This window comes from Panicum virgatum, chromosome 9N, assembly GCF_016808335.1.
Source record: "Panicum virgatum strain AP13 chromosome 9N, P.virgatum_v5, whole genome shotgun sequence".
Classification (NCBI taxonomy): domain Eukaryota; kingdom Viridiplantae; phylum Streptophyta; class Magnoliopsida; order Poales; family Poaceae; genus Panicum; species Panicum virgatum.
In genome coordinates this window covers 17790394-17809985 of record NC_053153.1, presented here as the reverse complement: position 1 = coordinate 17809985, position 19592 = coordinate 17790394, and the positions used below count along the sequence as shown (strand labels likewise).

Here is a 19592-nt window from a genome sequence, read left to right as displayed (position 1 = left end):
GGGAAGCTTATAATCTGAGAGCACACCTCCGGAATTCAAGTCACTAACCTAAAAACATAACAACGTCCTTCAATGATTTATGGCTTGGTCATTGAAATACTGTACTTAATCATACATAATATAACATAGGACATTCGTGCTTATAGGTGTTGGGGTTTGCCGATCCGGATGAAATTCGGATAATCCTATGTAAAGATATTGTTCTTTTTTATGTTAATGACCCGTTAAAAATAATTATGACCCCGGTGGCTGTAATTTCTGGCTTCGCCCCTGCTTATAGTGGATATATGAACCTAAGATAAATACAACACGTCTATAATTTTTTCAACCGAGTTGTCTCTATTGAGTTGCATGCACGGACCAGTTCAACCGGAAAGGTTAAGTTGACGGGGAGAGGTGGGCACTTATATTCCAAACTTATATTCCAACACTCCCCCTCACGTGGAGAGAGGTGGGCAATTCACTTATATTCCAACACTCCACACTCCCTCCAACACTCCACACTCCCCTGACGGGGAGAGGTGGGCACTTATATTCCAAACTTATATTTGAACACTCCCCCTCACGTGGAGAGAGGTGGGCAATTCATTTATATTCCAACACTCGCCCTCACGTGGAGAGAGGTGGGCAATTCACTTATATTCCAACACTCCCCCTCACGTCTCAGACGTGGAATAGGAGAGAGCAGCAATTATTTTATTAAATTGCGCTAACTAAGATTCGAACTCGAGATCTCTGGCTTTGATACCATATTGAGTTGCATGTACCGACCAATTCAATCCAAACGCTTAACCTGATGGGGAAACGTGGACAATTCACTTATATTCCAACAGTCTCCTTTAATTTTGTGACACCCTTGAGAATTGATCGAGCTGGGACTATCCCTGCCGCTTGATTTTGTTTTGTTCTTAATTTTGCGAGTTCATCTCCTAATTGTCGGTAGTTTATAATACAACTTGTGCCCTTGTTTACTTTATTTTGGACTAAAGACGTTCCGAGGCATTCTTATACCTAATTTGTACTGAAGAAAACAAAACCCATCATAGAAAATACCATGCCAAAAAAGAAGAGGAAACTACAATCAGACATGACAAAGTTCTAAAGAACGGATCCATAGAAACATTTACAGAGTGGTGATTTCCATGAACCCATGCCTCTGATACACTAGTAGTAGAATAATTATAGTGGAGTGTTTTGCTCAAGAAAAAAGATGAGAGAGAGAGATAGAGAGAGAGAGAGGAACAGACACTAGCAGAGTGTGAATCCGCCGCCCCCATGCGTGGCGCGAGCAGGGGCGGCCAAGTACCCCTCCCGCTCTCAACGTGGCGGTTGGGTTGCCGGAGGGGCCGTGGCGCGCCAAGGGAATCGGGAGAAGCCGGGGGGCGCGGGCGCAAAAGCGGCCCGGGCATGTGGAAGAAGCCGTGGTCCAATCCCAGCCAAGATTTCAGGGGAGGGTCGGAGGGAGGAGGGGGCGGGGGCAACAGCAGGGGAAGAAGCGCACGGCGTGGCGCAACGACTCGCTCCCCGGCGAGACGAGGCGAGGGAATAGCAGAGGCGGGCGCCCGCAGCCCGGGCCGGGCCATCCCATTCCCACCCCTCTCTTCTCCACCACCTACTCTCCCCTCTTCTCTCTCTAGGTAGGATCGCCGACAGCCAACCACGCGCGCGCGCGCGCGCGCCCGTCCCCCCGCGCTTTCCACTGCGCGCGCACAAATACTGCCGGGAGAGGAACAGGAGGAGGAGGAGGAGCGCTGCAGTGCCGGCCTGACGGCCTGTCTCTTCCCTGCTGCTGCTGCTGCCGGTGGCTCCGTTCTCGGCCTCCCCCCGGCCATGTCCTCCATGGGTGGGTATCTCTTTCTCTCTCTTCTTGCCCCCAAGAATCTTTCTTCCTGCGGATTGGCTTGCGGGCTTGCGGCGCCACTCGTCGTCGTCGTCGTCTCTTTCCCTATCTTCTCTTCGCTGCTGATGCTAGGGTTCAGTCTTCAGCCCCGTTCCGTTTCCGCCCTGTGCTCGGTTCTTGGAACCGGCCGGGCAGGCGCTCGCAATCCGTGCCTCCTGTTTGTTCCTTGGAAATAAATGACCGCCATAAGATTCTCCCGCTCGTCTCCCCTGTAATTCGTTTCTGTTTGAATGAATTCCAGATGGTGATTTTATCCCTGTTTCTTGCCGTTTTGAACCGTGCATCGAGGGAATTGTGCGGGAGTTAATGGTTTCCATGTGCTTGTCCTGGCTGTGGGCGCAGATGAGGGCTACGGCCCTACTTGGGACAGCGACGACGAATACGACAACTTCATACGCAAGATGAACCCGCCGAGGTGCGCCCCCCAATTATTCACATGCCGCCGCCTCTCTCCTCTCCTCTCCTCTCCTCTCCTCTCCTCTCCCGCCACAAGAATCACACCCCCAGGGCAATATTACTAGTGATGAGAAATCACACGTGCCATGCCTAATCATGGTCAATTTGGTGATTGCAGGATTGTGATAGATAACGAGTCCTCAGCAGAGGCCACAATTGTCAGGGTACATTCTTCTGGTTCGCTGTATCGCATAAATCCCATTTCTGCGGTATCGAAAATTAAGGTTCTGATGTGTCCTCCATGTTATTACGATTGTAGGTGGATAGCGCAAATGAATATGGGATATTGCTAGAAGTGATCCAAGTTATGATTGATCTCAACCTTGTCATAGGCAAGGCATATATTACCTCTGATGGTGGATGGTTCATGGATGGTGAGCTCGCACTATGCACAGCCTGATCGCGCCTGTGTTTTGTTTTGTTCAATTTTTGCCTAACCAGACGCAGGCTCGGTAACTTAGTTTCCCGCTCGTGTTTTCAGTCTTCAATGTGACCGATAAGGAAGGGAAGAAGATCAAAGATGAGGAAACCCTGGTGCAGATTGAAGACTACATCATAAAGGTATGATCATACAACCATATTGATCAATCATGCCTTCTTTGTAGTCTATTCCTGCAGTTAGTAACACGTATTGTTGGAACATTCATAGTCCTTGGGCGCCGATTCAAGATACATACCTTCAAGACGGAGATCAGTAGGCGTTGCTGCCGCAGCTGACCACAATGTCATTGAGTTGATGGGGACGGACCGGCCAGGCCTTCTCTCAGAAGTCAGCGCGGTGCTTGCCAGCCTCAAGTGCAATGTGGTCAGCGCCGAGATCTGGACTCACAAGACCAGAGCTGCAGCCGTGATGCGGGTCACTGACGAGGACACCGGGCTGGCTGTCACAGATGCCGAGAGGCTGGAGAGGATCAGGGAGAGGCTTTCATACCTGCTCCGGGGAGGCGACCTCTCCAGGGGAGCCGCCATGGCGGTGTCATCCGGGACTGCCACCACGCACACCGAGAGGAGGCTGCACCAGATGATGCTTGACGACGGCGACTATGAGCAGCTCCAGCGGCAGGCTCCAGAGCAGTCTCAGAGGCCTAATGTCACCGTGAGGAACTGGAACGACAAGGACTACTCGGTGGTGACCATCCGGTGTAAGGACAGGTCCAAGCTTCTGTTTGACACGGTTTGCACTCTGACAGACCTGCAATATGTTGTTTTCCATGCAAACATTGATGCCAAGGATAATCAAGCTTACCAGGTGAATAAAGTGACCCGGATATCTCTCACTAGTCATTGACATTATTCTTATTCATCAATTTTTTTGGTTCAAGAAAACACACTCATTTATACTGATGCTTCCCTTATGAAGGAATTCTATGTAAGGCATGTGAATGGATCACCGATGAACACTGAAACTGAGAGATTGCGAGTCATCCAGTGCCTTGAAGCAGCTATTGAACGGAGGGTATCCGAGGTAACAATGCCATTCACTTGTCTGAAACTACATTACCAAATATGCAAAACCACTAGTCGTGCATCTTGAAACTGAAAGTTACCTTTTTTTACCCTCATTTTGGTTGTCCTAGGGTGTCAAGCTTGAGCTGTGTACTACTGACAAGGTCGGCCTGCTATCTGAGGTCACCCGCATCTTCCGTGAGAACAGCCTGACTGTTACTAGAGCAGAGGTGACCACAAGAGGCAGGATGGCTGTCAACGCGTTCTACGTCCGCGGTTCTGCAGGCGAGGCGGTCGATCAGAAGACAATAGACTCCATCAGGCAAGCCATCGGGCAGAACCTCCAGGTGAAAGGCCAGCCTGAGCCACCGGAGCCACAGAAGAACGAGTCCCCCACATGGTTCCTCTTCGCCAACTTGTTCCGGCCGAGGTCTCTCTACAGCTTTGGTTTGTTCATGCGCTGATCATATCGCCGCGTCCTGAAAACCACCATGTAAATTCATTAGCCATGAAGCAAAGTTCAGGAAAACCGGGGGATCAGAAAGAACAAGCGTTCTCTCATCAGCTCTAGTAGTGCAGGATATATTGGGGTCTAGATAGCATATGGGGATGTTCATTCATATATCATGGTTCTCTGTAAATATAGTCAGTTTCGCCATCCTCGTGTTGTACATACATTTAGAATGTAGATAAAGGATGTAAATATAAGCTGTACAGTACAGAATATGATTGAATCCCAGATGGTTACCACCTCAGAAAGCCAGTGCCTTTTTCCAAATATTTTAATGCGAAAAGAGCATGAGGCAATCTCTTTATATCTTCCACGGAATGAGAGGCCGAATCGGCTCGCTTTGCTTCCGAATTATTGCAGCGGTCCTTGGCCACTGGAATCTGCATGACAGCAATGGCCGCCTCACATTCTGTGGTTGGAGGCTAGATGCAGGTCAGTAGTCATTAGTCAAAACGCATGCGGTTATCCCCTTGTCTGAAGCTTTGGCGATGGGGACGCATTGCATCAAGTCGGTGCTGATGGCCTACAGGCCTACCCTGCTGCAGACGAAACTGTATCAAGACTTCAAGACCAGATCAAGCTTATGTGGCTCATCTGTGACCATGTCATCCATCACAAAATCTCCGGTATTCAAATTGATCGATGACGAGGCGGTGACGTCGCATCCTGCTCACGGCTCACATTGCCTAGAGATGTGGTGGCCTGGCCTGTGCCTGTGCCTGTGCCTGAAAGTTGAGTGGAGGGCCAAAACGGGTAGCTGAAATGAGGATCTAGAAACAGGCAGCTGAAGGGTCAGCTGAGAATGTTTGTCACAGTCTGGGGCCTCTGTAATGACTACTATGCTACTCCCTCGGCCCATCTCAATAGTGCTGCTTTTGGCCCCTGCGATGATTGACTGATAGCGCACACTTCCGCTTTTGATTGGTGACATCTGATCCACAAAGGCGGCTGCGCACTAATAATGCACATCGAGGTCAGAAAGTGGAGCCTTTCAGCAGCACGAAGTTGCAGAACAGGAAAGCAGCTTTCTCCTGCATGCTTTGCGCCGAGAAAACCTGTGCGAATGACGATTAGAAGCACGCCAACCTCACCAGAGTTCCAGTGGAATGGTCTCGACAATGGCGAAGTGGCTTGTCTTGTAAGCAGTTAGGCAGATGGGACTGTCAATAGCCAAGCGGTCTAGACTGTTACCTTGTCGCTCTCCTCATGTACTGGTAATCAATGCACTAGTGCATATTCAAAGCACCAACACAATTCCATGGAATCCTTAGATACAGAAGACAAACCATGCGTGATGCGAGTGTTATAACAGATAGAGAAGTTCAATTTCAGATGAAGAATCATTTGCTGAAAATTTGGGGGAAATGACGAATACAAAACTGTGTTCAGTGTCAAAATTGCCATACCCATACAGCTGACATGTTACAGTACAAGAAAACCGAAAAATAACAAAAACTCTTCGCTGTGCTAAGGAAAATTACTACCGCACGAGTATACCAGAGCAGGGCAACTAGTAAGTAGCGCTCTGGAGTACAAGAGAAGTAAAGCCTTTGCCAAGTATGGTAAACAATCAATCAACGAGACCTTGTGAAGTGCTCAAGGCCTTGCTGATATAGCTATGTGGTCACTCTTCAGGCAAAGCTCCATACGACATCTGTTCGGTGTCTCGACCAGCTTCAAGTTAGACAAAGCAGCTCACGCTGCCTCCAGTACAGCAGGAGGATGCACAAACTGAGTTGCAAGGGCAGCATTACCCGTATATTTACACCGGCCAAACTGCTGAACATGAAGAATGTATCACCGCCTCCTTTTTCTGCCCTTTCCTTTCCCTAGCTGTCCAGATTTGAAAGCACTTTCCTGTTCTTGAAGGAATGCCATGGCTTTTCCATACTTCTCAGCTCTCTCTTGCTCTTGCTTAATCCTCTCTTTCTCCTTCACAGCAGATAGGAAGTAATTATCTTTGCGCAGCTCACGCATTGCCCCTGACTTCTCACTCTTGAGACGTTTCTTCAGCTTCTTCATTTGTGCCCTTTCTCGATCAGGATCATAATCGAGACCCTTTATGTAACTGCAGAAAATAGAAATAAATTGGTAAAAACAGGTGAGAGAATGTCATATACTGATACTGACAACACAGGAACCAACAAATACATACTTCTCTTCGAATTTTGGATTCAACTGCTTGATTGGTTCAGGCTTCTTCTTCCGCATTCGGAGCGGCTCTCTTGAAGCATGGTGCTCATCACTTCTCTTTTTAATCAAGTCAATGACTTCAAGGAAAATGTCTCGTAACAGGCCAGGCACTTCAGATTTATCCAAAATTTCTTGCAGCAGAGAGGATATTGGAAGGAAGATTTCTGGGAAAGAGCTTAGTTCTTCATGTATAATAACAAAGCCTCTTAAACACTCGGCCACAGATAAGAGTACACCAGCCCTGCCAGAAAATGAACTGTGAGATAACAAGAACAAACAATATTCAGTATCCAGTAATGAACAGACACATGCTTACTTAAAATCATCCGATGAAAAATAAGGGGCATCAGGATCCATGCCCATGATTTCTAGTACATTCACTGGATTCACCTCATGCACTTGCTCACGGATATTGAGCCATGGTTTCAGTGTCTTGAGCTCCATAAATTGATCATTAATCTACAATCAAGAGGATATTTGCCTTAATATCAATGAACAATGAACTATCAGAAACTATGCTCCACACCTGAATTAGAATTCACCTGATTCTGCAGATGAGTTCCTACTTTTCCTTTAAGAGATGTTACCAAAAGAGATTGCAGAAAAGCAATAGCTTCAGGGCAGAACTTCTTTGATTCTTTAGTAGCCTACAGATGTCAAATTTGCAGAGAAAATGATTATACACTATTGTAAAAAAAGGTATGGAAAAACTTGGCCATACATATGTTAATACAATAAAGAGGCATTGAGAAGTGATTAATCACTTCTGGATAAGTTTATGATCCTCCTTGGAATATGAAACAGAGATTCAGCTACAGCTTCAATGTTCTAAATATAAATATCCATTCAATTGGGTAAAATATCTTGAATGACTCTTCAACATACAATCTCTAGCATTTCAGGTGGAAAAAAAAACAAGCTTAAGAGCATACCATAAGCACCATGGAACACAAGAAAGAACCGACAGCAACATCTCGACCAGATTGAATAGGGCATCGCATCAGATATTCGCACATAAGTAGAAGCATTGGAGTTGCTACAACATGGCGGAAGTCAGAGGAGGGGAAAGTTAGAGACCATAATCTCAGGAGAAGTAACGTCTTCAGATTTGGCCAGCTGCTCTTTCCTGTAAGATTTAAAGGATTCAATATGGTAAGATACTGCATTAGTGGGAACAGAATCAATTTCCCATAAACCATGCAAGTCTCATCTCACGAACCTGGAACCTTAATATCTTCACATAGACGAGTGCGTGTATGAATAAGTCGCTCTCTTGCACAGATAGCAGCAAAATATGGAGTCTCTCCGCTCATCTCAATTAAAGGCTTAACAAGTGTGTCGATTATTTTGAACTTCACTGGACTCTGAGTAGCTAAAACTGCGAAGTACTGCAAGAGAACACCATAGAAAACCTGCCAAAGGAATGTGAACATTAGAGAACGAGCATTGAAACTATAAGGTCTGATCTGAAGTGGGAAACACAAGTACTTCAGCTATCAAGCGCAAGGCTATCACATACTTGCATTTTCCTTCGGTTTTCAGCTGCAAGCCTTATTGAATTGCATGTGCGTATTCGACTAATAATCTCAATTATTTCAGTTTCAGAACGACAATCGAGCAAGGAGGATAGATCTTTCAGGTTATTTGGTGCATCGATAACAAAAGGAACACTGCCATCCTTGACTTGCATTTTCACATTAGATTCTTTTTTCAAAATTTGTGCATCTCTTTTCGTCACTTTACCACTGATCTCTTGTTCCTTCTCATGAACATCCTCCATTTCATCGTCCCCTGCATCAACTTCATCATCATCACTTTGCTCCCAATCTCTAGCAGACATATTACCGAAGTCATTTGAATCATCCTCTGCATCAGCATCATCGTCATCATCATCAGACTCATCATCATCGGCATGTTCGTCATCACTTTCTTCATCATCGGATGCTGCTGCATCATCACCAATCTTTCTACCCTCCTTTTCATAGATTTCATCAACCCAACCCTTTTTCTTTCTTATTGAATCATCAGTGAAGGAATCGCCAAGATCATCACCAGATATAGGTTTTGAGTTATCCAGCTTCATGTGGTTATCATCCTCATTGTCATCATCCTCATCAGATGAATCAGCAGTTCCAAGCATTCTTTTTTGGCGCTCTTCCTACAATGGAGACCAGCATCAAGAGCAATTTCAATACCAGGAGTACTTCATTGCTCCACAAACAAAGAGACCAGACATGTAGTAGCATTACAAGCATAAACATAACCATATAGACTTTTGGATCAGCAAAATATACTCGCACTAGAACAAATTCAGATAAGAAACTTAACCCAATCTTACATACGTATAAGAAAATTCAAGCTCAACAATGGCTGAATTCATTGTAAAAGTAGTAAAGTACTATTGAGCAAACCTCCAACTTCTCAAGACGTTCTTTCTCTTCTTGTGCAATTTCCTCAGGGGTTTTAGTCCTGTCTGATGGACGAGCACGTTGATCCATCACCATTTCTTTCACCATTTTTTCATATGTGTCCGACTTTGCCTGTCATGTAATAAAATAACAAAATATACACAACTTCAGTACAACAAACTCAAAGAATACCAACTCCACAATGTAAAACATGCAGATTGTCCATGAAAACAACCAGAATCTGGGAAAAGGGTGGAATAGCCAAGTGAAAATAAGACATCCTGTGAAACCACTCAAGTTACGCATCTAGATCTTACATGCATCACAAGACAATCACTTGAAGAAAAATGACTGATGACTCATTTATCCTGTCAGTCTACCGTTCCACCCATACTACCAGACTGCCAGAACATTTTGAGTCATGCAATCGTGCAAAGAACAACTACCTTTGTAAATATCTCCTTCCCTGTCAAGCCAGCACTTGAATCACTTTTATTCGCCTTGACCTTAGTTGACTCTGTCAAGGACAATAGCGCCTGTGTCTGGGCCAATGATGCAAAGTCGCTGTCTAACTTATCTACCAGATGCTCATCCTCTTCCCTCTCCTTGGCTTTTTGGGCCTGCATCAATAAAGCAAATAGTGTTTAAGCCATGCTCTAAATGTGAGGCACCACTAAGAATTGTAGGTGAAATCGTGTAATCTAAGCACCCAAGGACTGCACGAACTATGGTTTAACATAAGGCAGCAGAAATGTAGCATAATTCATTAAAACAAGTATGTATTAGCATAGTTCATAAGTGGAAGCCTTGGTCCGTGCATGATAAACATTGTCAGGGAAGGCAAGACATGCAAAAGTTAGATTCGAGTTTCTTTGGTATGTCTCTAGGGGAAGAAGTCATAAAAGTTGGCATATACCTCAGAAAAAGGTATGTGCATTGTGAAAAGAAAAGGTACCAATTGTTAAAACACATTCAATTAAACCATCAATCAATATATAGTAAGTACAAACCAAATATCTAGTTGTTTCAATTTTGACACTTCACAGTGACAAGAGGAGCGATGTCAGCAGAAGCCAGAAGGGCAAACATAGAATGGATCCATAGGTTATACTAAAGGGAAAGATGTTCTAGGTAACAGTATCAGAGCAAAAAGGCATCAACCACATAGGGAGACACTGATCCTAAAATAAATATAATATATTCGATGACAATAACTAAGTGACATGTATATTCCACCTTATAAAATTTACTCTTTGAAATAATCTCCATCATAACTTCCTTCTTGCTCTTATGCCCCTGCCAACACAAAGTAACTAGAATCAGGCCACAGCATATGGGTTGGATAGTTGAGTTTACATCTGAATTTCTAACTGTAGCTATGAAACTTACATGTGTTTCCTGTGGCAGATCAGTCTCTGAAGGGCGGTCACCACCTTGGAGAGATAGCCGCTTCTTTGAGAGAACCATTTTATCTGAAATTATCAAAAAAAAAAAGTTTGAAAGCGCAATGAACAAGATAGAAACAATAACATCAACTGATATTGGTGGGAACCTTTTAATGCCATAATATGACATCAGAAACATTTTGTCAAGTGATCCTTCAGGTTACAAACTCAAAATATCAGAACTAAATTCAGCAGATGTTTAACGCAAGGCTAATAGGTAACTTCAGGACATTCAAATATCAAACTGTCATGCGTACTCATGCCAAATTTATGCATCTACATCAAAAGGAATTTTTGTTTTACTTTCAGTATTCAGTATCAACAAAAATGAACCAATATATGAGTGTGGAGAACTGGTGAAAACGATGATCCTATTGCAGCCTAACAACCAGTTCCCACTAATGCTTCTATAGTTCTATGCACAAACTCGTGAGATAAAAAACAGAAAACTTATGTCCATACCACATATAATGATATAATGCAGATATAAAAAAACAATAACAAATATTGTGGACTGTACAGGGTAAAACGGCAGAATAAACTGAGGTGGATTGTACTCCAATACAGGATACAAGACAAGCACAAGCGTACCTTCCTCATCACTCGCATCATCAAAAGGCACCTCTTCATCAAAATCGTCCTTTTCCGAGAGCAGGTTATGAACATTGATTTCGTCTTCATCCTCATCAGGTAGATTGTATTTACTTTCGCGTTTCAACTTCGCCTAGAATTCAACAGAAAATAGGAAGGTTGTGAAACAATGGCACAACTTAGCATCTAGTATTCTAGTTTATACTTGTACTCTTCAAGTCAAAGCAAGCCAATGTCTAGAGAAATGTTAAAAATGCGGTGGTGGCTTCAAAAGGAGTGTAAATGCACCATCTGTTGGCGCAACATACCAATCGCTCGCGCTGCTGGCGGAGGATGGCCTTGTCGAACTCGGGCAGCGTGTCGTCCCTCTCGCCGATACGCCGGTCGTGGAACACGGAAGACTTGGCGCTCTCCTCGAACTCCTTGAGCAGCGTGTTCTCCCTCTGCGGCGAGGCGATGCCAAATCAGGCACCAAATCGAGCGACGGAGGCGCTGGTGAGCCGAAGCCCAGCTGCTGCTTACCTTGCGGATGGCCTCCGAGCGGGCCCGCGATACGCGCCGCTCCTCGCCCTTGCGCTTCTTGCCGAGCACGTCGAACTTGCGGCGCGACCAGATGGCCTCGAACGGGTTGCTCCGCTCCTCCGCCGCCGCCGCGCGCGCCTTCATGGCCACCTTGGCGGGGCCGTTCTTGCCCTTCTTCTTCCCTTTGCTCTTCTTCTTCTCGCCCGCCGCCGCCGCCATGGGCTTCGTCTTCGCCATGGCCGGGAGCCCGGGGCGGGAGGGAAGGGGAGTGGGGACGACGGCCGCTAGGGTTTATGGGAGTTTGCGATACGACTCCGTCTAATCCCCAGGGAGCGGCGCAGCAGAAGCAGGAGGTGCAAGGCAGGCCTTTCTGTAAGCTACTGGGCCTGCTTTTTTTGTCAAGGCCCATGTAAGCAGGCCTTATTGGGCCGATCTGCATTGCACTGAGAAAGTGAGAAGCGAGGTCGCCGCGTCGAACGGCTCGGAAGGCCCAAAACTGAAACAAAATCACTCTCCAGTCATTTTAAAAAAAAAATTACCTGTCATCTCCCATTAATCATTTTTATTAAATATTAATACCTTTGCTTGACTATATTTACATAGTACTAGTATCTTGATGCATAGTACTTATTGAGTTGCATGCACGACCAGTTCAACCCAAATGTTTAAGCTGATGGGAAAAGGTGGACAATTCACTTATATTCCAACACTCACCCTTACCCGAGGTGGGCAATTCACTTATATTCCTACACTCACTGTCACACCCTAAAATTTTTGAATTTCAGGATGTGATTAAAATTAAAAATAAAACAACAATTTTCTCATAGTTTTAAAATTTTCTCAACATTTACTTTTCTTCACAGGGAATTTAGTAAAAATAAATGATAATTGGTTGTTTTTATAAAATTAAATGAAGGTGCTTTGTTTGTTGTGCACTCATGCTACCCTTGCATTGTTTTAATGTTGTGGTTCAATTTGAATTTGAATTCTTCGAATTTGAATTCAACTTGAATTTGTTTGAACCATTTGCAAAAAGGAAAAATAGGAAAACTCGTTTTCAGCCCAAACCGGCCCAGCCCTCCTTTTCCTCTTCCCTTCCCGCGGCCCAGGAAACCAATGCCGCCGGCCCGTTCACCTCTCCCCCGCCCCAAAACACCTCCATGCGCCGGCCCACTTCGTTTCCACCGGCCCAGCCTGCCACCTCACTTCCCTTCCCTCCCTCTCTCACTGACACGGGGGTCCCGCCCGTCATCCCCGAGCTCGGGACGGGCCAGGACTCTCCCCGAGTCCGAAAGGAGCACCCCCCCCCCCCCCGCGGCTTCGTGGCCCGCACGCCAAGGAGCCCTGCTCCACCCCTATTTAAGGCGCCGCACCCCCCTGAACCCTATCGAATCGAGCCGCCGCCTTCTAGTCCTCGCACAACCCTAGCCGCGGCCGCCGCCATTGTTGGAGCCCGAGAGCTCTGTGCCGCCGCCGATCCGCCGTTCCATCGCCTATCGTCGTCGGCCACGCAACCCCGGAGCTCCGCGTCGTGGTGAGCAACGTCTCCAGCCCTTTTCCCCCTCCTCTCTCCCTCTGTTTCGCTCGCTTGAGCTCGCCGTCGCCGCAGTTCCGCTCCTCGACGCCGCGTGCCCCGGTCCGGCCTTCCCCTCGACCACCGAACCCCAAGATGAGTTCCCTGTCTCTCGCTCTCGCTCCTAGGCCAAACCGCGCTCGAACCCGTGCCCGGAGTGCCGATTTTAGCAACTCCAGCGACCCCCACCGCCGCTCGCCGTAGCACGTCGTCGCCGGCTCTGCCCAGCGTCGAGCCGAGCCGCCGCTCCGCTGGACGAGCCATATCTCTGTCTGCAGCCGAGCCAGCCCGCCAGCCGAGCCGCGAGCCTACTCCCGAGCCGCCCTGACCTACTCCGCGCCGTCGGATCAAGATCCAACGGACGAGATCCAATCTAGCCCGAGTCAATCCAAACATACCGGTCAACTCTCGTCCGTTTTGCAGAAAAGCCCCTCGAATTTACGGAAATAAACCCGAGGTCCAATCCTATCCAAAAATATTTACAAAATAGCCCGGTTTCTTCTGTTTTAAACCCTGTGCTTTTACAAATTAGAACCCGCCGTCCAGGACCCTTTCTTTTGCAAGCTAGCCCCTATAGTTTAGGTTTAATCTTGTTTTAGTCCCTGGTTTCTTTAAAGCTAGCCCCTGGAAGTTCAAAACTCTCACAAACAAGTCCCTAGTGCACTGTTTTAGCCATATCTTTCACGTTTTAACTCCGTTTTCATTGATTCTTGCGCTCACGTGATCCTTGCAACCTTGTTATCCTCTGTGAGCACAGTTAGTTGTGTCTTACAAATCTTTCCCGCTAGTCTTCAACTCTATAGTTAATCGCGACTAGATCCCTAAAGCACCGTTTAACCCATAGAATCGCCGTTTTAGCTCCGTTTTCCGTGTTTCTTGCACCTTCGTAACCGTAGCAGTGAGCCCTATCCTTTAGTTCGTTCTTTTAAAGTTTTTATCTTGTTTGGTTCATTGTTCTTAGTTGTATCTTGTTGTTTGCTTTGTATGTTTGCCCGATGATTGTTTCGAGTAGAAGAATCGCTGTTCAAAGATTGAAGAATCAAGAGTTTCAAGTGAGCAAAAGCTGAAGAGCAGTAAGAGTAGCTTTTCGTTGGAGAAAGGCAAGTGACCCTAAGCATACTTCTATCTATGCTTTATTTACAAGAGTACTATAATTTAATTGGAACATGGAGAACTACCCAAGAAAACAGTACAACCACAATACTAATGGGCTCTGGTCTTGGCTAAGTAATTAGATGAACTATATGTTGTGTTGGGGTTGTTTCGCTTGGTGGTTATGAGTTTGTGTTGTGGAGCGGGTGAAGGAAGCTGTGTCTTCTGAGGGACCGCACGGCAGGGACCAACACATACATATAGGGATTCTTTGTAAAGGCATCGTAGCGTCCCTATGCAATCACACCTCGGAAGTGTGGTATTGTGCCTAGCTAGCACATTGCGTGGTTGGGTTCAAAGTTCTTCGGAACTTTTACGCGAATTGTGGTGAAAGTGTACAACCTCTGTAGAGTTAAAACTAACCGGTTAGCCGTGCTCACGGTCAAGAGCGGCTTGGACCCTCACATGATTAATAAACTTAAAGATGGATATAAATCATATTCTGGTTATTTCTTGTGGCCTTGCTGAGTACCAACCATAAGTGTACTCACCCTTGCTTACTGCTGCTCAGAAGGAGAAAGTTGTGGTGAAGTCTTTTGAAGATGTTGCTGAGTTCCAGGCGTACACAACCCCCAGTCGATTGCCTGTGAAGTTTGGAGTCTCCGTTTCCAGGATAAGCTGTAAACTCTGATAGTCTTTTATTTGTTTTAGTTCTCTTTTTCGTGATACTGTACTGATTATTCACTTATGATGTCTCTATATGTATGAAACTTGATCCTGGCATACATATAGCTATGCATTCGGTTTTGTCTTTAAAACCGGGTGTGACACTCACCCTTACTCCTCTTACCCAACAGGTTGTTCCAGCTAGATACCGTCAAGAATTCCTGACTATTGTATGGGAGAGGTGGCCCCCAAATACTTAAGCTGATGGGGAGAGATGGGCAATTCATTTATATTCCAACACTCCCCCTTACCCCAAATGCGCAACAGGGGAGAGATGGGCAATTCATTTATATTCCAACACTCCCCCTTACCCTTACTCCCCTTACCACGCCAAATGCTTAAGCTGATGGAAGAGGTGGGCAATTTATTTATATTCCAACACTCCTCCTTACCCTTACTCCCTCTTACCCCACTCCCCCTTACCCCAATGCTTAAACTGATAGGGAGAGGGGGTCAATTTATTTATATTTCAACACTACCCCAAATGCTTAAGCTGATCCAACACTCCCCCTTACCCTTACTCCCTCTTACCCCAAATGCTTACGCTGATGGGGAAAGGTGGGCAATTCATTTATATTTCAACACTCCTCTGACGTGAGGCTCCCTTAGGCCTCAGACGTGGAATAGGAGCGAGCAAGAATTATTTTATTTAATTGTGCTAACCAGGATTCGAACTCGAGACCTCTAGTTTTGATACCATATTGAGTCGTATGCACCGACCAGTTCAATCCAAATGCTTAAACTGATGGAAAGAGATGGGCAATTCACTTATATTCCGACTTGCATCATATTAGTTCTAGTGACTGAATTAGAATGACATGCTAGCTACTCTGCAGCAAGCTTGGCGATCAGGTCCACCGGAACAGAGGGGCAGCTCTTGCTCAGATGCTCGAGGCCGTTGGTCTTGACGACCTGTCTTAGATTTTCCTGATCACCGAGGAATCGCAAGCATGCCTCCATAAGCGCATGGCAATGGTGCTCACCGGCGAAGGCGAGGATCACCGCCACGGTCCTCGCATCCATGAGCTCGCGCAGCCTGTCTTCACATAGCAGCCTCAGCTTCTCCATCCCGTACCTGTTCGCTGCCGCCACCAGGTCCGGGAGCATCGCCGCGGCCTCCCCTTGTTCGCCCATCTCCGGCAACGAGTCGGTGTACATGTAGCGGAGCAAAGCCTCGAAGTCCTGCGCCTCCATGTCCTCGACCTCGACCTGTATGGCGGCGATGGTAGGGCCGCCGCCACTGCCGGCGTCCGTGCTCTCCTCGGCCGCCGGCATATGCTGCCGGAGAGCTGGGCGCGGAGCACCGGTGACCGAGCCATGAGCATGTAGGAAACGGCTCAGGATTGCATGCCCAATATTTGAGAAAACTAGAATAGACACACGACAACTTCTCTTGTTTATTGGAATCACATAATGACTCAATTCAATACAGGTTCCAGCACCAGCTATAAATAGAACGCATGCAGCAGTTCAGAGGTCACAAACTGACCAAGATCATTATTTCAGCAAACATAAACTCACGCACTAACACTTGCAAACTGTTCACTGCAGCCACCACTATGAAGACATGCAGTCGTCGTCGTTTGATTGTGCTTTGTTGGAATTGATCTCCAACGGCCAGATCCAAAGATCTGGTCAATCCCTTGATTTGCGCCCTGATCGGAGGCGTTCAGCCAAACATGGCTGGTGGGCCCTCGTCGCCCGCGCTATAAAGAATAGGGAGAGGGCCCGGGGCACGGAATCCCAAGTTCACCGCCGCCACAACCCTCTCCCACAGTCCCTACCGATCTAGGGTTAGCGCGAGGCCGACGGGAAGCTCCGCCACCGCAACCACGACGTCCTCCTCCGCCAACCCCGTCATCGGCCAGTGCCGGTGGAGGCCTGAAGGACGCCGGGACTTGCGCCGTCCACTGCCGCCGCCGGATCAGCGCCTCGAAGAGTCGGACTTCCTCGCCTCCATCCTCGGCTCCATCGACTCGATGGCGCCCACCGGCAACGGCTCCTCTGCACCCACTCCCGCGGATGGTCTGTGTCTCTCATCCACCTCTCTCTCTCTGTCTCTCCCTTGTACTAGGTCTAGAATGAATCTCTTGATATTATACCTAGAACTTATACCCTAGTACTCGATTCGTACACTAGATGTGATCCTAGTCCAGAAACAGAGAAGATTAGAACCTAACATTGGTATCATTCGCCGATCTAGTTGTAGATCGAAGTTTTTGGGGTAAGAATCCTCAGATCAACGAACCCAGAAAAGAGAAGGAGATGAAAAATCTTAAATCGATCACGAATCGATGAACCAGAACACAGATCGATCTCGAATCGACCAAGAACCCAAGAACCCTAACCCTAGCCAAGAACAAGAACAGTGGGGCTTACCTAGTCCCTCCGCCGGTGCGCACGCCGGCCACCGTCGCGTGCGCAATATCCCGGTCGCGGCAGTGCACACGATGACCGTGCCGCCGCTCGCCGCGGCCTACAAAATCCAAGGGCGGCGTTGCCGCTCGATTCCCTCTGCAGGGGATCCCGGCCGCAAGAACACGGCAAGGCGCCACCCACGGCCACCTCGACGGCGGCGCGCTCGCTGGGCGAGCGTCGCGCGCCGGGGAGGCAGCCGCGGCAACGCCGCCGCCTCCCTCGGGCCGGCCGAAACCGGCGCCGCCGCTCCTCGCGAGACAGAAGGGGGAGGAGAAAAGAAATGGCGCTAGGGATTGGCACTCGTCGCCGGCTGAAGTTTTGCTCACGCGATATGCGCGGCCGGCCGTCCGATCTCGTCTCGTGCAGATCGACGGCCGGGAGCGCCGGTAGCAACGCGGGCCAGATGAGAACCAAGAGGGCGCTCGCGGCGCGCCACGCCGGGCCGATTCCGCAGCCCAGTCGTCGGCTGCTGGGCCTCGGGCCCAGGCACGGGGGAGCGGCCGCGCGGAAACGGGCCGTGGGCCGTTTTCCATCTCGGGCCGCATGAACAGTTCCAGAATTTGTGTTTTCTTTTATTTCAGAAGCATTTTGAATATGAATTTGAATGAATTTGCTTAGAATTTGATCTCTGTAAATAAATGCACCAACATGTATTCTTTTTAGAATAGAAATTTACAAGAATTATGCTTCTGAATATTTAGAATTATACATGTTTCCGCTGCAAAGAATTTATTTTGTCTCTATGTTAATTTGAACCAACGAGATAATTGATATAGAGGCTTATAGAATTTATTTCTCAGAATTTTCAGTATATTATAATGTTGTAATTTCTGACCAAAGTTGATATTGCAATATTATAATTTTGTTCAGAATTTTGTATACATTATATCTTTTTCTGCCCAACGGTGATTTAGATTTAATGTACAGATTATTACATGTCTTAATTTTGACCAACGTTAAATTGATACATGCATTTATTGTTGTCCTCACAAATTTTGAATTCAAATTTCAAGCTCCAATGCTATGACTTATGTGAATGTCATTCCTGAACTGGATGGCAACAACTATGGAAAATGGTACCAGAAATTGGAGATAGCTCTGGCGATGGCCAATATAGATTTGGCCATCACAACGCCAGCTCCACAAGAACCAGAAAAGCCCGTAAGGGCACAGAATGAAGAAGCTGCTGCTTGGGCTATCCGAGAGAAGAATTATGACTCTGCTATGACCAGATATGATGCTGACAAGACACGTTGGAATGATTCCAACCGCAAGTGTCTTATGGTCATGAAGGGTTCCACTTCAGATGCCATCAAGATGGCGATCCCAGATTGTGACACCGCTTCAGAATATTTAGCAAAGGTGAAGAGTCAGTTTACTGGTTCTTCCAAGGCTTATGCTGCCATTCTTGCTGAGCAGCTTATCACCAAGAAATACACTGGCGGTGGCATCAGAGAACATATCTTAGAAATGAGCCACATGGCCAACAAGCTTAAGACGATGGACATGCCTTTGTCAGAAAAGTTCATTGTTCAGCTGGTCTTCAAGTCCCTACCAAAGGCGTTTGAGGCATTTCATGTCAACTATAACGCTTTTCCAGAAGATTGGGGTATTGACAAGCTGATTGGCATGTGTGTTCAAGAAGAAGATCGCCTTAAGAACTCCAATGGTGGTGAGCTTGCTTTTCAAGTTCAACACAAGAAAAAGAATTTTCAGAATAAGAACTTCCAGCATAATAAGAGACCTTTCCCACCAGGCAAGAATCAGCATGAGAGTGGTCCTTCCAGACCACCTCCACAGAAAGACTGGGAAATTTTTCCAGTTGAACAAGACCAGTGCCTGAAGTGCAAAAAGAGAGGGCACTACAAGAGGGACTGCCCAGAATTCCCGAAAGAGTTGTTAAGAAAGGGTGAGGACACCATTACTTTTGTAGATGAATCCCTGTATTTAAGTTATGACAAATCCACTTGGTGGATTGATTCTGGTGCAACTACTCATGTTGCTAATTCTTTATAGGGATCAAGTATGAGGAGGACCCTGCCAAGAGGCGCAAGAAGAATTAAAGTTGCAAACGGTGTAGAAGCTGAAGTCGAAGCCATTGCAGAATTTCTTTTAGAATTACATAGTGGCTTTGTACTTTGTTTGAGAGATGTTCTTTATGTACCGTTTTTGCAACGAAACTTAATAAGTGTGTCTAAATTAGATGATGACGCTATTGCTTGTCATTTTGGTGATGGCAAGTGTAAGATACAAGTTAATTCAGAATGTGTTGGTCTTGCCTTCCGACAAGACAAATTATATTTGCTTTCAT

At 46.7% G+C, this 19592-nt stretch overlaps 4 protein-coding genes across 5 annotated transcripts; 2 read left to right on the top strand and 2 right to left on the bottom strand.

Moving 5' to 3' along the window:
* Positions 1–1478: 1478 nt before the first annotated feature.
* On the top strand, positions 1479–4565 carry LOC120690699 (ACT domain-containing protein ACR4-like). 2 transcript variants are annotated; one of them, XM_039973459.1, is made up of 9 exons: positions 1492–1843; positions 2142–2144; positions 2243–2315; positions 2475–2520; positions 2616–2730; positions 2838–2917; positions 3006–3605; positions 3717–3821; positions 3934–4565. In XM_039973459.1, the coding sequence occupies exons 1-9, from the start codon at positions 1831–1833 to the stop codon at positions 4264–4266; spliced, it is 1368 nt and encodes a 455-aa protein (XP_039829393.1). In that variant the 5' UTR covers positions 1492–1830; the 3' UTR covers positions 4267–4565. The 2 variants fall into 2 exon arrangements, with proteins under 2 accessions (XP_039829394.1, XP_039829393.1); XM_039973460.1 differs by lacking the exon at positions 2142–2144 and having other exon boundaries at positions 1479–1843.
* A 1054-nt stretch (positions 4566–5619) lies between these two features.
* Positions 5620–11799, bottom strand: LOC120688476 (nucleolar protein 14-like). The gene is made up of 14 exons (XM_039970811.1): positions 11473–11799; positions 11259–11393; positions 10951–11083; positions 10304–10386; positions 10151–10210; positions 9361–9534; positions 8918–9046; positions 8026–8664; positions 7726–7918; positions 7439–7632; positions 7049–7153; positions 6823–6965; positions 6469–6747; positions 5620–6381 (listed from the first exon to the last, which is right to left on the bottom strand). Exons 1-14 carry the CDS (start codon positions 11707–11709, stop codon positions 6111–6113), a joined length of 2775 nt encoding a protein of 924 aa, XP_039826745.1. The 5' UTR covers positions 11710–11799; the 3' UTR covers positions 5620–6110.
* Positions 11800–15688: 3889 nt separating this feature from the next.
* LOC120688792 (BTB/POZ and MATH domain-containing protein 1-like) lies at positions 15689–16138 on the bottom strand. Its single transcript, XM_039971164.1, has one exon. It carries the CDS (start codon positions 16136–16138, stop codon positions 15689–15691), a length of 450 nt encoding a protein of 149 aa, XP_039827098.1.
* Positions 16139–18304: 2166 nt separating this feature from the next.
* Positions 18305–19344, top strand: LOC120688791. The gene is made up of 3 exons (XM_039971163.1): positions 18305–18953; positions 19038–19190; positions 19298–19344. Exons 1-3 carry the CDS (start codon positions 18305–18307, stop codon positions 19342–19344), a joined length of 849 nt encoding a protein of 282 aa, XP_039827097.1.
* Positions 19345–19592: the final 248 nt, after the last annotated feature.